The following is a 14,855-nucleotide window of genomic DNA, read 5'->3' on the forward strand; positions in this document are numbered from 1 at the left end:
GATATTTACTAAGGTACTGTCTTGGGCTTGTTCCCTTCCGAAATTCTGGGCTGAGGGTTGAAAAGGTTCATACCAGTTTTCTGGTTCATCACTCTCCCCTATATCCATTATTTCCTCCTCCGTGGTATCCATAATATCACTGACGGTACACTGGGTGCCTGTTTCTCTCCTTTGCCTCCTCCTTTGTTCCCCCACTAGGACTGGTGCACCTTGCGGTCCATACCCCTTTTCTAACCGTCTTTGTCGTCGCGACTTATAAATCTTACTGGGTCTCGTTCCTTCAAACAGGCTGCTGTCTGTAAAGGGAAATAAGGTTAATAGACTCTCAGGGGTGGTATTGCCCACCTCAGTGTTTAACTCGGGAGGACTCAATTTCCCGTTAATGTCCAACAGGGTTTTAAACCTGGGATAATCTCTGCCCAGGATTACTGAGTGCGGCAAACTTTTAACCACGCCCACTCTCATGCTACACACGTGGTCTTGGTAAGTTATATCAACCAGAGCAGTGGGGTAAGGTTTAGTATCGCCATGTATACACATAATCCCTGTACTGAGATCATAATTCAATCGGAAAGTAGGTACCAAATTGGACACTACCAAGGTAATTGCACTGCCTGTATCAATGAGAGCCATGACCTCACGTCCATTTACTTCTACTGGGGCGAGGTAGGGCGCCCCTCTTTCTATTTTCCCTGGAACTATTATACTACCACACAAATAATCCCCCATATTACACTGCATAGGCTCGCCTTGTGTGCAAAACCTGGCTATATGACCCACTTGATTACACTTATAACAGCGGTAAAAAGAATAATCGATCCCCTCCCGGCTGCTGTTGACCCCCTGTCCCTTCACCACAGGTACTCGCTCTTCATTTCCTGTGGACTGCGGCTTACTCCTCGGGTCTAGGACACGTGGTTTCCAACTGTCTGGTCCGGTCGTCACTTTATGACCCGAGGCCCCAGGGCGCACTAGCTCTTCAGCCGCTAGTTGGCGCTCTACTAAGGCAATGAAGTCGTCCAATGTGCTAGGGTTCCCCTGGCCAACCCATTTCCTCATCGTTGGGGGTAGCGCTCTGAGATAACGATCCATTACCAACCATTCCACGACCGTGTGACTGTCGTTCACTTCGGGTTTTAACCATCTATTGGCCAGATGGACCAAATTGAACAGCTGGGACCTGGGAGGTAAGGACCCGCTGTAACTCCAGCTGTGGTACTTTTGTGCTCGGAGAGCGGTAGAAATCCCGGCCCGGGCCAGGATTTAAGCCTTGAGTACATCGTAATTGGTGGCATTCTCGGTGGCCAAATCAAAGTATGCTTTCTGGGCATCTCCAATTAAAAAGGTTGATAATATACCGGCCCACTGCACCCGTGGCCAGCCTTCTCTAATTGCCGTCCTTTCGAAGGCCAGGAGATATGCTTCAATGTCATCGCCGTTGGTCATTTTATTCAGTACGTGCGTTGACCGTATAGAAGCGGTGGCCGCCGAGGGAGCCGGAGTGCTCACCAGTTCTTCCATCCGTTGCAAAATGGCTACCCTTTCCTTCTTTGCTTCCTGTATCTGCTCGTTCTGCAACCGGTTGGTTTCCTGTTGGATGGCTGCGAGGTTCTGTTGTGCGGCCGTGGCATTCATGATCACACGGACCAGGGCTTCTAGATCAGCCATTTTCTGCAATCAGGTAACAGACAAGTGGGTGCTGTAATGGATACTACAGGCTTAGCACATCCCACTCTGACACCACATGTGAACTGGTATAGTCCACGTAAGTATGAGATGTGCAAGTAGTGCCTGTTTTTGGTGCAGAAGAACGTGACAGAGACCCCTTTGACACTCTTAATCTCACAATATATATATATATATATATATATATATATATATATATATATATATATATATATATATATATATATATATAATGATGTGTAAATTAAAATATGTTAGCATTGTCTATTAGTAAATGTCTGTTTTGCACTGTATTTGTGTCGTTTTTGTTTCTTAATGTTAATTAATTGGAGGAAGATACCCTGATTATTAATCATTTGAAAGAGTATTTATGATTCCAGGTCTAGTTAAAACGTGTTCTATTAGCTCTGCCGCCCCTCCATTCTGACAACCTGTGCAACTGAAATTAACTCCTTTGCCTGACGCGGGAGTATTTTATGATGTGACATCACTGACCTTGTTTAAATTTTCAGTATGTAGCGTATGAGGTTTCACTGTGTACCGCATGCAATTTCAGTGTGTAGTGTATGAGGTGTCGGTTTGAATTTTGTCCCTAACGGCGCCTCATACTAATAGCTAATTTCTAAATTAGTAAAGAATTGCGCTAATATAACGAAGCTAAATTTGAACTCCTAGCTGGAGCAACGAGAGAGGGCGAGAGGGCGGGGCAGAGAAGGAGGGGGAGACGCTGCTAGGCAACCGGCTCGTGAACATTCCACTCAGCTGAGCAGAGACCGTTAGGATTTAAAAACGTTCCGAGCGGCGTTAGGCGCTTCGTTAAATTAACACACCGTTGCTGGCATTTGAATATAACCATATTTTAAATACTCAAATAGCACTGTATTAAAAAAAAAAAAAAAAAAAAAAAACACTTTACTTCAGTTCCAGACCGTTTTCCAACAAATAAAAGGAAGTGCGTATTTATAATAAGTATATTTGTTATGATATTAAGACTAAACAAATGTGCTACAGTTTGGTGTATAATTTATTTATTTATTAAATGTTGTAGTATTTCTTTTTTTAATATTGTATTTTTTTCACAAAGTAACATCCATACATTATCAGTTCATCTGCTAGAGTAATCAAATCATAAATATTACTCGTCAGTAATTCATACATAGACACGCTGTGGTAACTTCAAGAAGTTAAAATGTAAGGCTGGATTAAAGTTTAACCAAATAAATAAGTAAATACATTAATAACGACATTAAACAAAAATACGTTTTGGTAGCTCATACGCAGGCCTATTTAAATTACAAAATGGACCTGTTTTAGAAATTGATTTATATACTACCTGCCATTTAAATCAAAATTATATTTAAAACTGTTTGAGGGGCAGACTAGTATAGATGATTTCTAAAATCCGTTAATATGTTAAACTATAACACCACAGTAGCACTCCGAGAAATATAGAAATTATTCATTTGTAAAGAATTAGCTGTGAGATTATTTAGATAATCAGAATTATGGATGCATGGATTTTTGATTAAATATAACCACTTGTATTTTTGTTTCCTGTCGTAATTTATTTATTAATTTCATTTTAACCTCTTGCTGGTGCCACGGCTTGTCTCTGTATCAATTCACTGATATTTGAGGTTTTGTTTAGTACACACTAGCAGGTGATCTGATAATCTTATTGATGTTATTTTGTGAAAACAATAACACGTTAATACTGTGCTACAAAAAATGACTCGCCGTGTTGTAACTTGTGCGGGTGATGTCATGGGTTGTCATGGCAGCGCCGATCATCACGGGAGGGGTTATCAGTGGTTGTCGGAGAAACGCTGGAGTTCCGCTGGCTTCCGAGGTATCCAACCCGAATATCTAAATCAATACAGTGACAACAAAGGAATGTGACATATAAACCTAATGACTACATTAATGAAGCAGTAATACACGACAGGGTGTGTGTGTTATCATGAGGTAATATCACCACGCCTTGGGTGCGTTGGGAGGCACTAGACGAAGTCGAGTTCTTCAACCGCCCAGGAAGTGGTGATATATCTCATGATAACACACAGACCCTGGAGTGTATTATTGCTATTATTAAATGGGTCTGGGAGTGTGTTGTTGTTGGTAAATAAAGAAGACTTTAAACTTTATTTTAACAATTGCTATTTGTGTCACCTTCCACTGAGAGAAGTAGTTCCACAGTAACTAAAATGGTTAGATTAACAATTAAACATTTGATTTTAAACTGTTTTGTATAATATTTTCTTTTTCGGGGCTTCGCTAATAGTTTCTTGTTCATTCTTTGTAGATATTGAACTGGATCATTGTTTCAATGTGTATGTCTGGGTTTTGTCCAGTAGATGGCGCTGCTGCTGCTGTTGTGATGTTTTGTTTAGCAGAATGCAGTTCACGTACCGTGTTACAAACGGGACGGTGCTGCACAGAGTGGTACAAACTGTGCAATTAAAATCTCCGGTAGTACTACAGACGGGCAGCCGATAATCATCTCTGATTAACCCATCATGAATATAAATACAAACCCAGTCTGTTTCAAAGAGCACTCAGAGTGACGGCACCGGAGAGTCTGCAAGCAGGTTTAATAATATGAATGTGTCTGCACGAGAGTCTTGCATCAAACTCAGCGTCCTCTATATAGTATAAACACATTACACAAGGGGTTGCCAGCGGATGTAGTGAATTCAGTTCTTTTTACTCAGCTCTCTCTATATTTTATTATATATATAAAAAAAATCTAGTCCTCCTGTTTTACCGAACAGCTCAAAGAATGGAACTTCTGGTTCGGACTGGTGCGCAGATCTAAAGATTCCCCGCATCGGGTGTACCGGTTTGTTACGGAACGTGTTTCATAAAATGAGTTTATCCAGTAACAGACTATATAAACCAGTCAAAACAAACATGAAAACATGTTGCCAAGTAGTGGTTTGTTTGACCAGTAACTCAAATTACTTAAAAAAAAAAAAAAAAAAAAAAAGAAAAAACACACAACCTCATTTCTATAGTGTTAAAACTGAAACAGTTAAACTAATACCTTACTTGGAGCTCTCACCAGGGACCACTTCCAGTAAAAGACGTATTAATCTCAGTGAACAAAATGAATACAAACTTTTATTCATAACAAAAAAAAAAAACAAAAAAACAACAAGCAATCAGCCCATTTAAATCTACACACTTTTTGTGATGCTAGAACAAGGTTTATATATATATATGAGCGTTGATAATTTCACCCTAAACTTTCATACTGAAAGCAGCATGTCAAAGCAAAAAGGAACATAAAAAGAGGGTTACAGTTCAATGGAGAAGGAAAGTCTTTGCCCCCAGGTTCACTCAGTGAAGTAGTGAAGAGTCCTTGAGTAACACTCCATATTGAGAATGGCCTGATCAGGAAACAAGCAAAGCATTCAATGCAGTAAGAAGAGAGAATCCCATTAACATGGCCATTCTGACACACACCAATATATAATCTATGTAGAATTAGTCAAGCACCCACCAAAAAAATAAATAAAAAACCAACACACAATCCAAAACAGTCTTTAAAAGCAAGATTTTTATTTATCAATACACACTTTTGGGCATTTTCCAAAAATATACAACTCCAGCTACAAAGACAATCACTGAACACACACCCATTGCAGCTCCCAGAAGGGACCACACATTGAATTGGTCTGCAAGAGAAGAAAGAAATAGTTAGTGGAATATAAAGAGATAGTTGTATATTTTACTTGAACTGCAATTGTGTTCACATCATGCATATTACCGCTTCTAGGCATAAAGCGAAGGGATCCATCTCTCTTCAGCTCAATTGGGCCAGAAGACACAAATGCCTTTACTGCACCACCATCCATCCCTTCAGCACTGCGACCTACAGGAGGAATTAGGAGGAGTCCATCAAAACAAATGGACAAAAATGCATGCAAAATGTCCCCCCTCCCCCCAACAGACAGAGCTCTTACCAAGCCTCTGTTTCCCTGGAATGCACCGTCTGCTACAGAGGCTGTCTGATGGCCGGTTTGAATCACATATCACAACACTGCAGTGGAAGTAAATCTGAAAGACAGCACACCTTGTCAAGTAAAACAAGCATCAATAGATCAGGCAGTACCATCAGCCAATGAGGATTACTGAATTGAAAAACAAATATATTGCATCATAGTAAGCGTTTCTTGCAAATGTGCAGTTATAGGTTTTCATTCCAACTCACTAAAGATTTGAGCACAGTGACCATTTGCTGCTTGCAAAGCAATCCAAACCATGCATTGTGGTACAAGACCCCCATCCCAACACTCCACTTTACCTGTCCTTTCAGTGCATCCCGGCCGCTTGTGAAGGAAAACATTTTCACTTCAAACCTCTTCAGATGGGAAGGGAACAGCACTCTTGCATTGCTGGAGACTGGGTGAAAGATGGTCAAGTACTCATCTGCAGAGTTCTCACAGCTAGAAAGAGAAAGTAGGTCAGGAGCACATCAGCCACAACTCCAATTCCTAGGTTTTGTAGCAGCAATATCATATTCCAGCATCTTACCTGTCCACAACAACATCCCACTTTGGAGAGCTATTCCTGTCAGCAGAATAGGTTGCCCAGCAGTTCTCCAAAAACAATTCAGCCTGTGGATCCCTGCTGTACAGGAGCTCTACCTCAAAATACAAGGGTCTTCGCAAGTACTTCACAACAGGGTAATCCTGAGCTCCATAGAAGTCATTGTAGGTTGAATCTGCAGAGATGCAAGGGAGAATTTTATAGGTGGAAACACGCTACTAGAGCATCTATATTATTTAAATTGCCAAGTCCTACCCAATGCAAGCCGCATGATGACCGCAAGGTCCCCCAAGCCAGGCAGGACTACAGGTGCAGGATTATTCTGGTACAAGAACTGTACTACCTTGCTGTCATTGACCAGATAGTGACAGGCAACTCTCAACCTGGAAAGAGGAGATGGGGTTAGCAGAGTTTCAGCCTCAACCACAAGGATACTCAATTTGATTGCAATCCTTACCGGTAAGATGTGAACAGCACTTCATTCCCATAAGTCAGGAGGTTGTTGTCAAACTGGAAGAGAAATCAAAGACCCAGGTTGCAATGAACTTGTAGATTTAGTATGGAGCTGCATACCAAGTTGCAGACTAGCTAATATGGTACTCTGGATCATCCCCAGCTGTGTACTAACCTAGTACCAATTAAACAATTTAAAAAATAAAAATGGTAATGAATATTGCAATTTCATAATTGAACACTTTTTTGGGACCTCATGATTGTTACAGTTAGTATGATACCACAAGTCTGTCTACAGAAACTGCTAGACTAATATGGTATTGTTTTAGTAACCTCTAGGAGGGCAACAGCAGTTATTTTGGATTTGTTGCAAATACACATTTGAATACACAGCTGGTGACTCTTGAGCTGCAATTGGTATCAACTTGTGTATTAGTTTAGTCCCGGCCTCACCACGGGATCATCCCCAGTAAGTACGCTCCTTCCAGTTCACTGCAATTGACCCAAAAGGTCTCTAGGCAGCACATGCAATGCCATAACCAAGAGTCATGTCATGTGTCACAACGCCTTTGTCAACTGGACAAGCAGTTCAATACAAAAGGTGGCATCCTTCAGATGTCCACAATTCATGCAAGTAATTCAGCGGATAGAAACACAGGTCACCATGGCTCCCCAGATTGATCCAGGGGTGTTGGAGCCAACTTGTCAATATGTTGAACCTCCTCAAAATATGGTTTTAAATGTGGTCAATACCAACCCTTCTAGTTGTGCCACAGGAGTTGACATTGAAGTAGAAAAGCGCATTGATAGCATCAGACTGAAGAGGCCGGCAAATTGGATCCCTTAGAGTTAGTTGACTAGGAGACAAGCTGGGGACAGATTCCACTTTCACAGCAAGAGCTGCCATAGTGCCATTGGTGAAGCAATCTGAAAACACAGCATTTGGAGCGAGGTTAAGGAAACAGATTATAGCTTCAATACCAATTCATGCAGCCTTGTGCCAATCTCAAAAGCAGCTATTCTAAAGAATGCTTTGTTCACAGGAGAGTTACCAATCATCTTTGTAGGGAAACTGCAGGACAGGGAGAAGTCAGCCACCACAACCATGGTCCCAATATCCTTCAAGGTCAAGTCAAGCCTGCTTCTGATGCCTGAAGAACTGATCACCTACAGAGACAATACATCAGGTCAGTAATGTGTTGAACCCAAAACAGCTAAACACATTTTAAAGTTCCATCACTTACTTCATATGTGGCATCAACTGAATTGTATGGCACACAGTCACCCAGAAATTGGTAGAGTTGGCATTATACTTGTACAGGGCAAGCAGACTTCCACCAAGTTCTCTTGAGCCCACAAAAGGAATCCAGTTGCGACCCATGTTGCCATATGTTACCATGGTATAGAATGCAGCACCATCACAGTAGCCAGTTACTGTAGGTGGAACTGCAAGAGGAAGAGCAATTGTCACGGCAATGGACTGGATTGGTTAGAAAAAGGTAATTGTAGACCAAATAGTCAGGCACTTACTGATGTCTTTGAGAACAGCTTCGACTACAGCAGGATGAGTAAAGGGTGTATTCTCTGGCACTATATTCAGTAAGTAGGTCAGGGGCAGAATGTAGGTTCTGGTGTCTGGAGGAGTTACCTGAAAGAGCAAGGGTTTGTAGGATTAAACCCAAAGTCAAACAGCAAGCAACACATCCACAGGAAGCAAGTGTTTTCAAAGGGCAATTGGATGGTTGAACAGGTGGGATGTTACCTTTTGCTTCACATTGGGGTCCTCAAATGGCACCTGGAGAGTGTAGGTCTTTGATCCATTGGGAAAGACATGCTCCTGGACATGATAACCTTTTAGGTTGGCTTCTGGCACAGTTAACTTCTCTGGTCCAACTATAAATTTGACCAGCTCCACATCAGGCAGGAATGTCCCCAGGGTCACATTGAACACTCTGGCTTTAGGAACAGTGTCTGAAATTAAAACATGCAGTTAAACCTGCTTGCAGACTCTCCGGCACCGTCACTCTGAGTGCTCTTTGAAACAGACTGGGTTTGTATTTATATTCATGTTGGGTTAATCAGAGATGACTATCGGCGGCCCGTCTGTAGTACTACCGGAGATTTTAATTGCACAGTTTGTACCACTCTGTGCAGCACCGTCCCGTTTGTAACACGGTACGTGAACTGCATTCTGCTAAACAAAACATCACAACAGCAGCAGCTCCATCTACTGGACAAAACCCAGACATGCACGTTGAAACAATGATCCAGTTCAATATCTACAAAGCCTAAACAAGACACTATTAGCGAAGCCCCGAAAAAGAAAATATTCTACAAAACAGTTTAAAATCAAATATTTAATTGTTAATCTAACCATTTTAGTTACTGTGGAACTACTTCTCTCAGTGGAAGGTGACACAAATAACAATTATTAAAATAAAGTTTAAAGTCTTCTTTATTTACCAACAACAACACACTCCCAGACCCATTTAATAATAGCAATAATACATTCCAGGGTCTGTGTGTTATCATGAGATATATCACCACTTCCTGGGCGGTTGAAGAACTCGACTTCGTCTAGTGCCTCCCAACGCACCCAAGGCGTGGTGATATTACCTCATGATAACACACACACCCTGTCGTGTATTACTGCTTCATTAATGTAGTCATTAGGTTTATATGTCACATTCCTTTGTTGTCACTGTATTGATTTAGATATTCGGTTTGGATACCTCGGAAGCCAGCGGAACTCCAGCGTTTCTCCGACAACCACTGATAACCCCTCCCGTGATGATCGGCGCTGCCATGACAACCCATGACATCACCCGCACAAGTTACAACACGGCGAGTCATTTTTTGTAGCACAGTATTAACGTGTTATTGTTTTCACAAAATAACATCAATAAGATTATCAGATCACCTGCTAGTGTGTACTAAACAAAACCTCAAATATCAGTGAATTGATACAGAGACAAGCCGTGACACCAGCAAGAGGTTAAAATGAAATTAATAAATAAATTACGACATGAAACAAAAGTACATGTTGGTGTATTTTAATCAAAAATCCATGCATCCATGATTCTGATTATTTATCTAAATAATCTCACAGCTAATTATTTACAATGATCAATTTCTATGTTTCTCGGAGTGCTAATGTGGTGTATAGTTTAACATATTAATGGATTTTAGAAATCATCTATGCTAGTCTGCCCCTCAAACAGTTTTAAATATAATTTAGATTTAAATGGCAGGTAGTATATAAATCAATTTCTAAAACAGGTCGCATTTTGTAATTTAAATAGGCCTACGTATGAGCTACCAAAACGTATTTTTGTTTCATGTCGTTATTAATGTATTTACTTATTTATTTGGTTAAACTTGAATCCAGCCTTACATTTTAACTTCTTGAAGTTACCACAGCATGTCTGTGTATGAATTACTGACGAGTAATATTAGTGATTTGATTACTCTAGCAGATGAACTGATAATGTATGGATGTTATTTTGTGAAAACAATACAAAATTAAAAAAAGAATTACCACAACATTTAATAAATGAATAAATTATACACCAAACTGTAGCACATTTGTTTAGTCTGAATATCATATCTTAATATCATATTATTATAAATACGTAACTCCTTTTATTTGTTGGAAAACGGTCTGGAACTGAAGTAAAGTATTTTTAATACTGTGCTATTTCAGTATTTAAAATATGGTTTTCTTCAAAATTAAAATGCCAGCAACGGTGTGTTAATTTAACGAAGCGCCTAACGCCGCTCGGAACGTTCGCATTTTTAAATCCTAACGGTCTCTGCTCAGCTGAGTGGAATGTTCACGAGCCGGTTGCCTAGCAGCGTCTCCCCCTCCTTCTCTGCCCCGCCCTCTCGCCCTCTCTCGTTGCTCCAGCTAGGAGTTCAAATTTAGCTTCGTTATATTAGCGCAATTCTTTACTAACTTTTACAAATTAGGTTATTAGAAGCTTCGTGTTTTTAAGATGGTTCAGGTGCAGTCCGGGCAGACTGACTGGAGCATCATTACAGTATACCGCACTGCTCTTTTTAATGCTAAATATGTATCTGGTATTCTAAGTATTATCTACAATTAATAATTCAGCTCTATTTATATTCAGAATGTAATACAGTATTAAGACAGGGTCCAGTATTATAAATAAATAAACACGCTTTAAGAGAAACAGCAGTGATGTTTATTATCCCATACATTCTCTATATGTTTCTACATTGTGGTTGCACAGGGACAAGGGACTCAGTGAAGTTAAAAAAACCAAAAAACTACAGCATACAATTAATCAATATAGAAAGGAAGGGGGGGAGAAATGTATTGCCTGTGTGCAGTACCTTACACTTTTCTCTATTAAATGTCATTTGCCATGTGTCTGTCCAGTTCTGAATGCTGTCTAGATCATTTTGAATGACATTTGCTGTTGCATTCAGGGCGACTTATAGTCGTAAACCAAAATACATTTCAAGAATCACAGTACAAGTATTAATACAATTAAGAGTAAGATAAATACTATGACTTTGGTTCTAGCAAGTACAAATATGACAAAATACGATTCAATAACGGAGCAGATAACAGTGTCAGTGATAGTTACATCAGGATATAATTAAATACAAAATACTACAGATTAAATAACACTTGACAGATTAGAGTACTCTAAAGTACAGGATTAGATGCAGTAAAATAGGGGGCAGATAAGAGCAAGTAAAGCGCATTTAAGGAAGAGTGATAAGTATCCAGAGGGAAAAACAGAGGAGTTCTACAGGTGCTGTCTGAAGAGGTGAGTCTTGAGGAGGCTCCGGAAGGTGGTCAGGGACTGGGCAGTCCTGACATCTGTAGGAAGGTCATTCCACCACTGCGGAGCGAGGGTGGAGAAGGAGCGGGCTCTGGAGGCAGGGGAGCGTAGTGGAGGTAGAGCCAGTCTTCTAGTGCAGGAGGAGCGGAGAGGTCGAGTGGGGGTGTAGGGAGAGATGAGGGTCTGGAGGTAGCTGGGTGCAGTCTGGTCAAGGCATCTGTAGGCTAGTACAAGAGTCTTGAAATGGATGCGAGCGGTGATCGGGAGCCAGTGGAGTGAGCGGAGCAGTGGGGTTGCATAGGAGAAGCGAGGCAGAGAGAACACCAGGTGAGCAGCAGAGTTTTGGATGAGCTGGAGCGGACAGGTGGCGGACGCAGGGAGGCCAGCCAGGAGGGAGTTGAAGTTGTCTAGGTGGGAGAGTACCAGGGCCTGGACCAGGAGCTGGGTGGCGTAGTTGGTGAGGAAGGGTCGGATTCTTCATATGTTGCTCAGGAAGAATCGGCAAGTGCGTGCCTGAGTGGAAATGTGCTGGTAATAAGAGAGGCAGGGGTCCAGGGTGACTCTGAGTTTCTTAGCTGAGGAGGAGGGAGAGAGTGTGGTAGATTCCAGAGGAATGGAGATAGAGAGATCAGAAGAGGAGGAGGATTGAAAGAAAAGGAGGTCAGATTTAGAGAGAATCTGATCATCATCAGCATAGAAATGTTGTGAGAAACCATAGGATGCGATGAGTGGGCCCAGGGAGCGGGTGTAGAGAGAGAAAAGGAGAGGACCCAAGACTGACCCTTGGGGGACTCCTGTTGTGAGAGGGCGAGGTGTGGAAGTTGCTCCACGTCAGGTTACTTGGTAAGTGCAGTTGGAGAGTTAGGGGAGAACCAGGCCAGAACAGTGCCAAAGATTCCCAGGTCAGCGAGAGAGGATAGTAGAATTGAGTGATCGACAGTGTCAAAGGCAGCAGAGAGGTCGAGGAGAATTAGGACAGAGAACAGAGAGGCAGCTCTGGCAGAGTTTAGTGAGTTGGTGGTTTCAGTGGAGTGAGCAGAGCGGAAGCCAGATTGGAGGGTCAAGCAGAGAGTGGTTGGAGAGGAAAGCAGAGAGCTGGCGGTGTACAGCCCACTCAAGGGTTTTGGAGAGGAAGGGTAGGAGGGAGACAGGATGGTAGCTCTGGAGGGTGGTGGAGTCAAGGGTGTTTTTTGAGGAGGGGAGTGATAGAGGCTTGTTTGAAGGCAGAGGGAAAGAGACCAGAAAGGAGAGAGTTGTTGAGAAGGGAGGAGATGAAGGGAAGTAGAGCAGGAGCAGCAGCTTGAAAGAGGTGAGTGGGGAGGGGGTCCAAGGCACGTGTGGTGGGTTTGTGACCCTGGAGCAGGGAGGAGAGGTCAGAGTCTGAGATGGGAGAGAAGCTGGAGATGGAGGGTGAGTTAGTAGGGGATGCAGTGGGTGTAGGGGTTGGAGTAGGAGAGGGTGAGGGGGGAGGAGAGGTGTTAAAGAGTTTGCGGATATCTGAGATTTTAGAAGAGAAGAAAGGCAAAGTCATCAGAGGAGACAGAGGAGGGAGGAGGAGGGGGAGGGTTTAGGAGGGAGGAGAAGGTAGAGAATAGTTTACGTGGGTTGTTAGTGGAGGCTTGGATTACAGATTGGAAATAAGTACATTTAGCAGAGGAGAGAGTAGAGGAGAAGGAGGAGAGGAGAGTGCGGTAAAGGTCTAGGGCAGCAGGGAGTTTGGTTCTCTTCCATTTCTTTTCAGCAGATGTGATTCTTGCTGAGCGGATCACAGAGGAGAGCCAGGGTTGGGGAGAGGAGGGGCGAGCAGGTCGGGAGGTGAGGGGACAGAGGGAGTCGAGGGAGGAGGTGAGGGAGGAGAAGAGGGTGGAGGTAGCAGAGTCTACGGAGAGTTGTGAGAAGGAGTCGATAGGAGAGAGGTGAGAGAGAGCAGTGGAGGCAAGGACAGAAGGGGAGAGAGAGCGGAGGTTACGACAAGAGGTGACAGTGGGGGTAGGAGGAGCAGGGAGAGAGGGGAGAGACAGAGAAAAAGAGAGGGTGAGGTCCAGCTTTGTGGGTAGGGGGGGATGGAGAGAGACAGAAGTCGAAGGAGTGAAGGAGAGGGAGGAATCCAGCAGAGTGGCTGGGGTTGGGGAGATGGATATTGAAGTCACCTAACAGGATAGTTGGGGTAGACAGAGAGGGGAGGGAGGAGAGTAGATAGTCGAGTTCACCTAGAAAGTGAGCGAGAGGACCAGGGGGACGGTACAGTACAATTAACAGGAGTTCACAGGGAGAGTTTATTTGGACAGCATGCAATTCAAAGGTATTAAAAGAGAGTGAGGAGAGTGAGGAGGGGTCCGAAAAGAGTAAGGAGGGTGAGAGGAGAAGACCAGTTCCACCTCCCTGTCCAGTGAGACGCGGAGTATGGGACAGGACGTAGAGAGAGGACAGGGCAGCAGGAGTAACAGTGTTATCAGGGGACAGCCAGGTTTCAGTGAGAGCAAGGAAATCGAGACAGAGGTGGGAGGCAAAGGCAGAGATGAAATCAGCTTTGTTAGCAGAAGAGTGACAGTTCCAGAGTGCACCAGAGAGTGTGCGGGAGGGGGGGAGAGGCAGAGGGATGAGGTTAGAGGGGTTGGAGGAGCAGCGGCGGAGAGAGGGCAGAGGACGAGGACGAGAGGACAGAACAGGGATGTGAGAGACAGTCATAGCAGGACAGGCAAAACAAATATGCACAGTGGGAGCAGTGGGGTGGAGGGTACAGACCTGACTAGTAGATGGCTTCTTCCAGAGCGCTGTTAGGTTCTGATCTATTCGAACAGCGTCTCGGTGCAGGCCTGCCCTCACTGGATTTTCACAGCTAGACTCCCAGCTCTTTTGTTGAGGCTCTTCTGTTTGCTGGCGCTTCTTGCTGGCGTGGAAATAGGCTGCCTAATATATATATATATATATATATATATATATATATATATATATATATATATATATATATATATATATATATATATATATATATATATATATAACAACTGCGTGGCAAAAGAACCAACTAAACTGTGTGGAAACCAATCAAATAGCAAATCAACTTCTAATCAATTTAACCACTCACCTGGTACTAATCACACACTAACTCAGCTAATTCAAACACCACCTTATAATGGAACTGAATGGAGTTAATTTAAAAATTACTTGAAGCAGGAACTTACCTCTCTGCCTCAGTCCCTGGTTCCTGTAGACTAAATACATGTCATTCGATTTTTCATTTGGTATTATTTGTATTGAGGCAGGGAGGCTGCAGTTGTTTCTAAGCGACAATGAATCTGGAATAACATTCTTAGGGTTCGTGTCATACGACATTGTGTCATCAAAGCT

The 14,855-nt window shown here is 42.7% G+C and overlaps 1 protein-coding gene and 1 long non-coding RNA gene across 2 annotated transcripts; both read right to left on the minus strand.

Annotated features, from left to right (window-relative positions):
- Nucleotides 1-5,228: 5,228 nt before the first annotated feature.
- LOC131703182 (zona pellucida sperm-binding protein 2-like) lies at nt 5,229-6,127 on the minus strand. Its single transcript, XM_059006160.1, has 4 exons — nt 5,993-6,127; nt 5,652-5,745; nt 5,456-5,560; nt 5,229-5,363 (listed from the first exon to the last, which is right to left on the minus strand). Exons 1-4 carry the CDS (start codon nt 6,032-6,034, stop codon nt 5,254-5,256), a joined length of 351 nt encoding a protein of 116 aa, XP_058862143.1. The 5' UTR covers nt 6,035-6,127; the 3' UTR covers nt 5,229-5,253.
- Nucleotides 6,128-7,973: 1,846 nt separating this feature from the next.
- On the minus strand, nt 7,974-8,653 carry LOC131703185 (uncharacterized). The gene is made up of 3 exons (XR_009309707.1): nt 8,453-8,653; nt 8,221-8,338; nt 7,974-8,136 (listed from the first exon to the last, which is right to left on the minus strand). It is a non-coding gene; the product is annotated as an uncharacterized LOC131703185 (long non-coding RNA).
- Nucleotides 8,654-14,855: the final 6,202 nt, after the last annotated feature.

This window comes from Acipenser ruthenus, chromosome 32 (genome assembly GCF_902713425.1).
Source record: "Acipenser ruthenus chromosome 32, fAciRut3.2 maternal haplotype, whole genome shotgun sequence".
NCBI lineage: Eukaryota > Metazoa > Chordata > Actinopteri > Acipenseriformes > Acipenseridae > Acipenser > Acipenser ruthenus.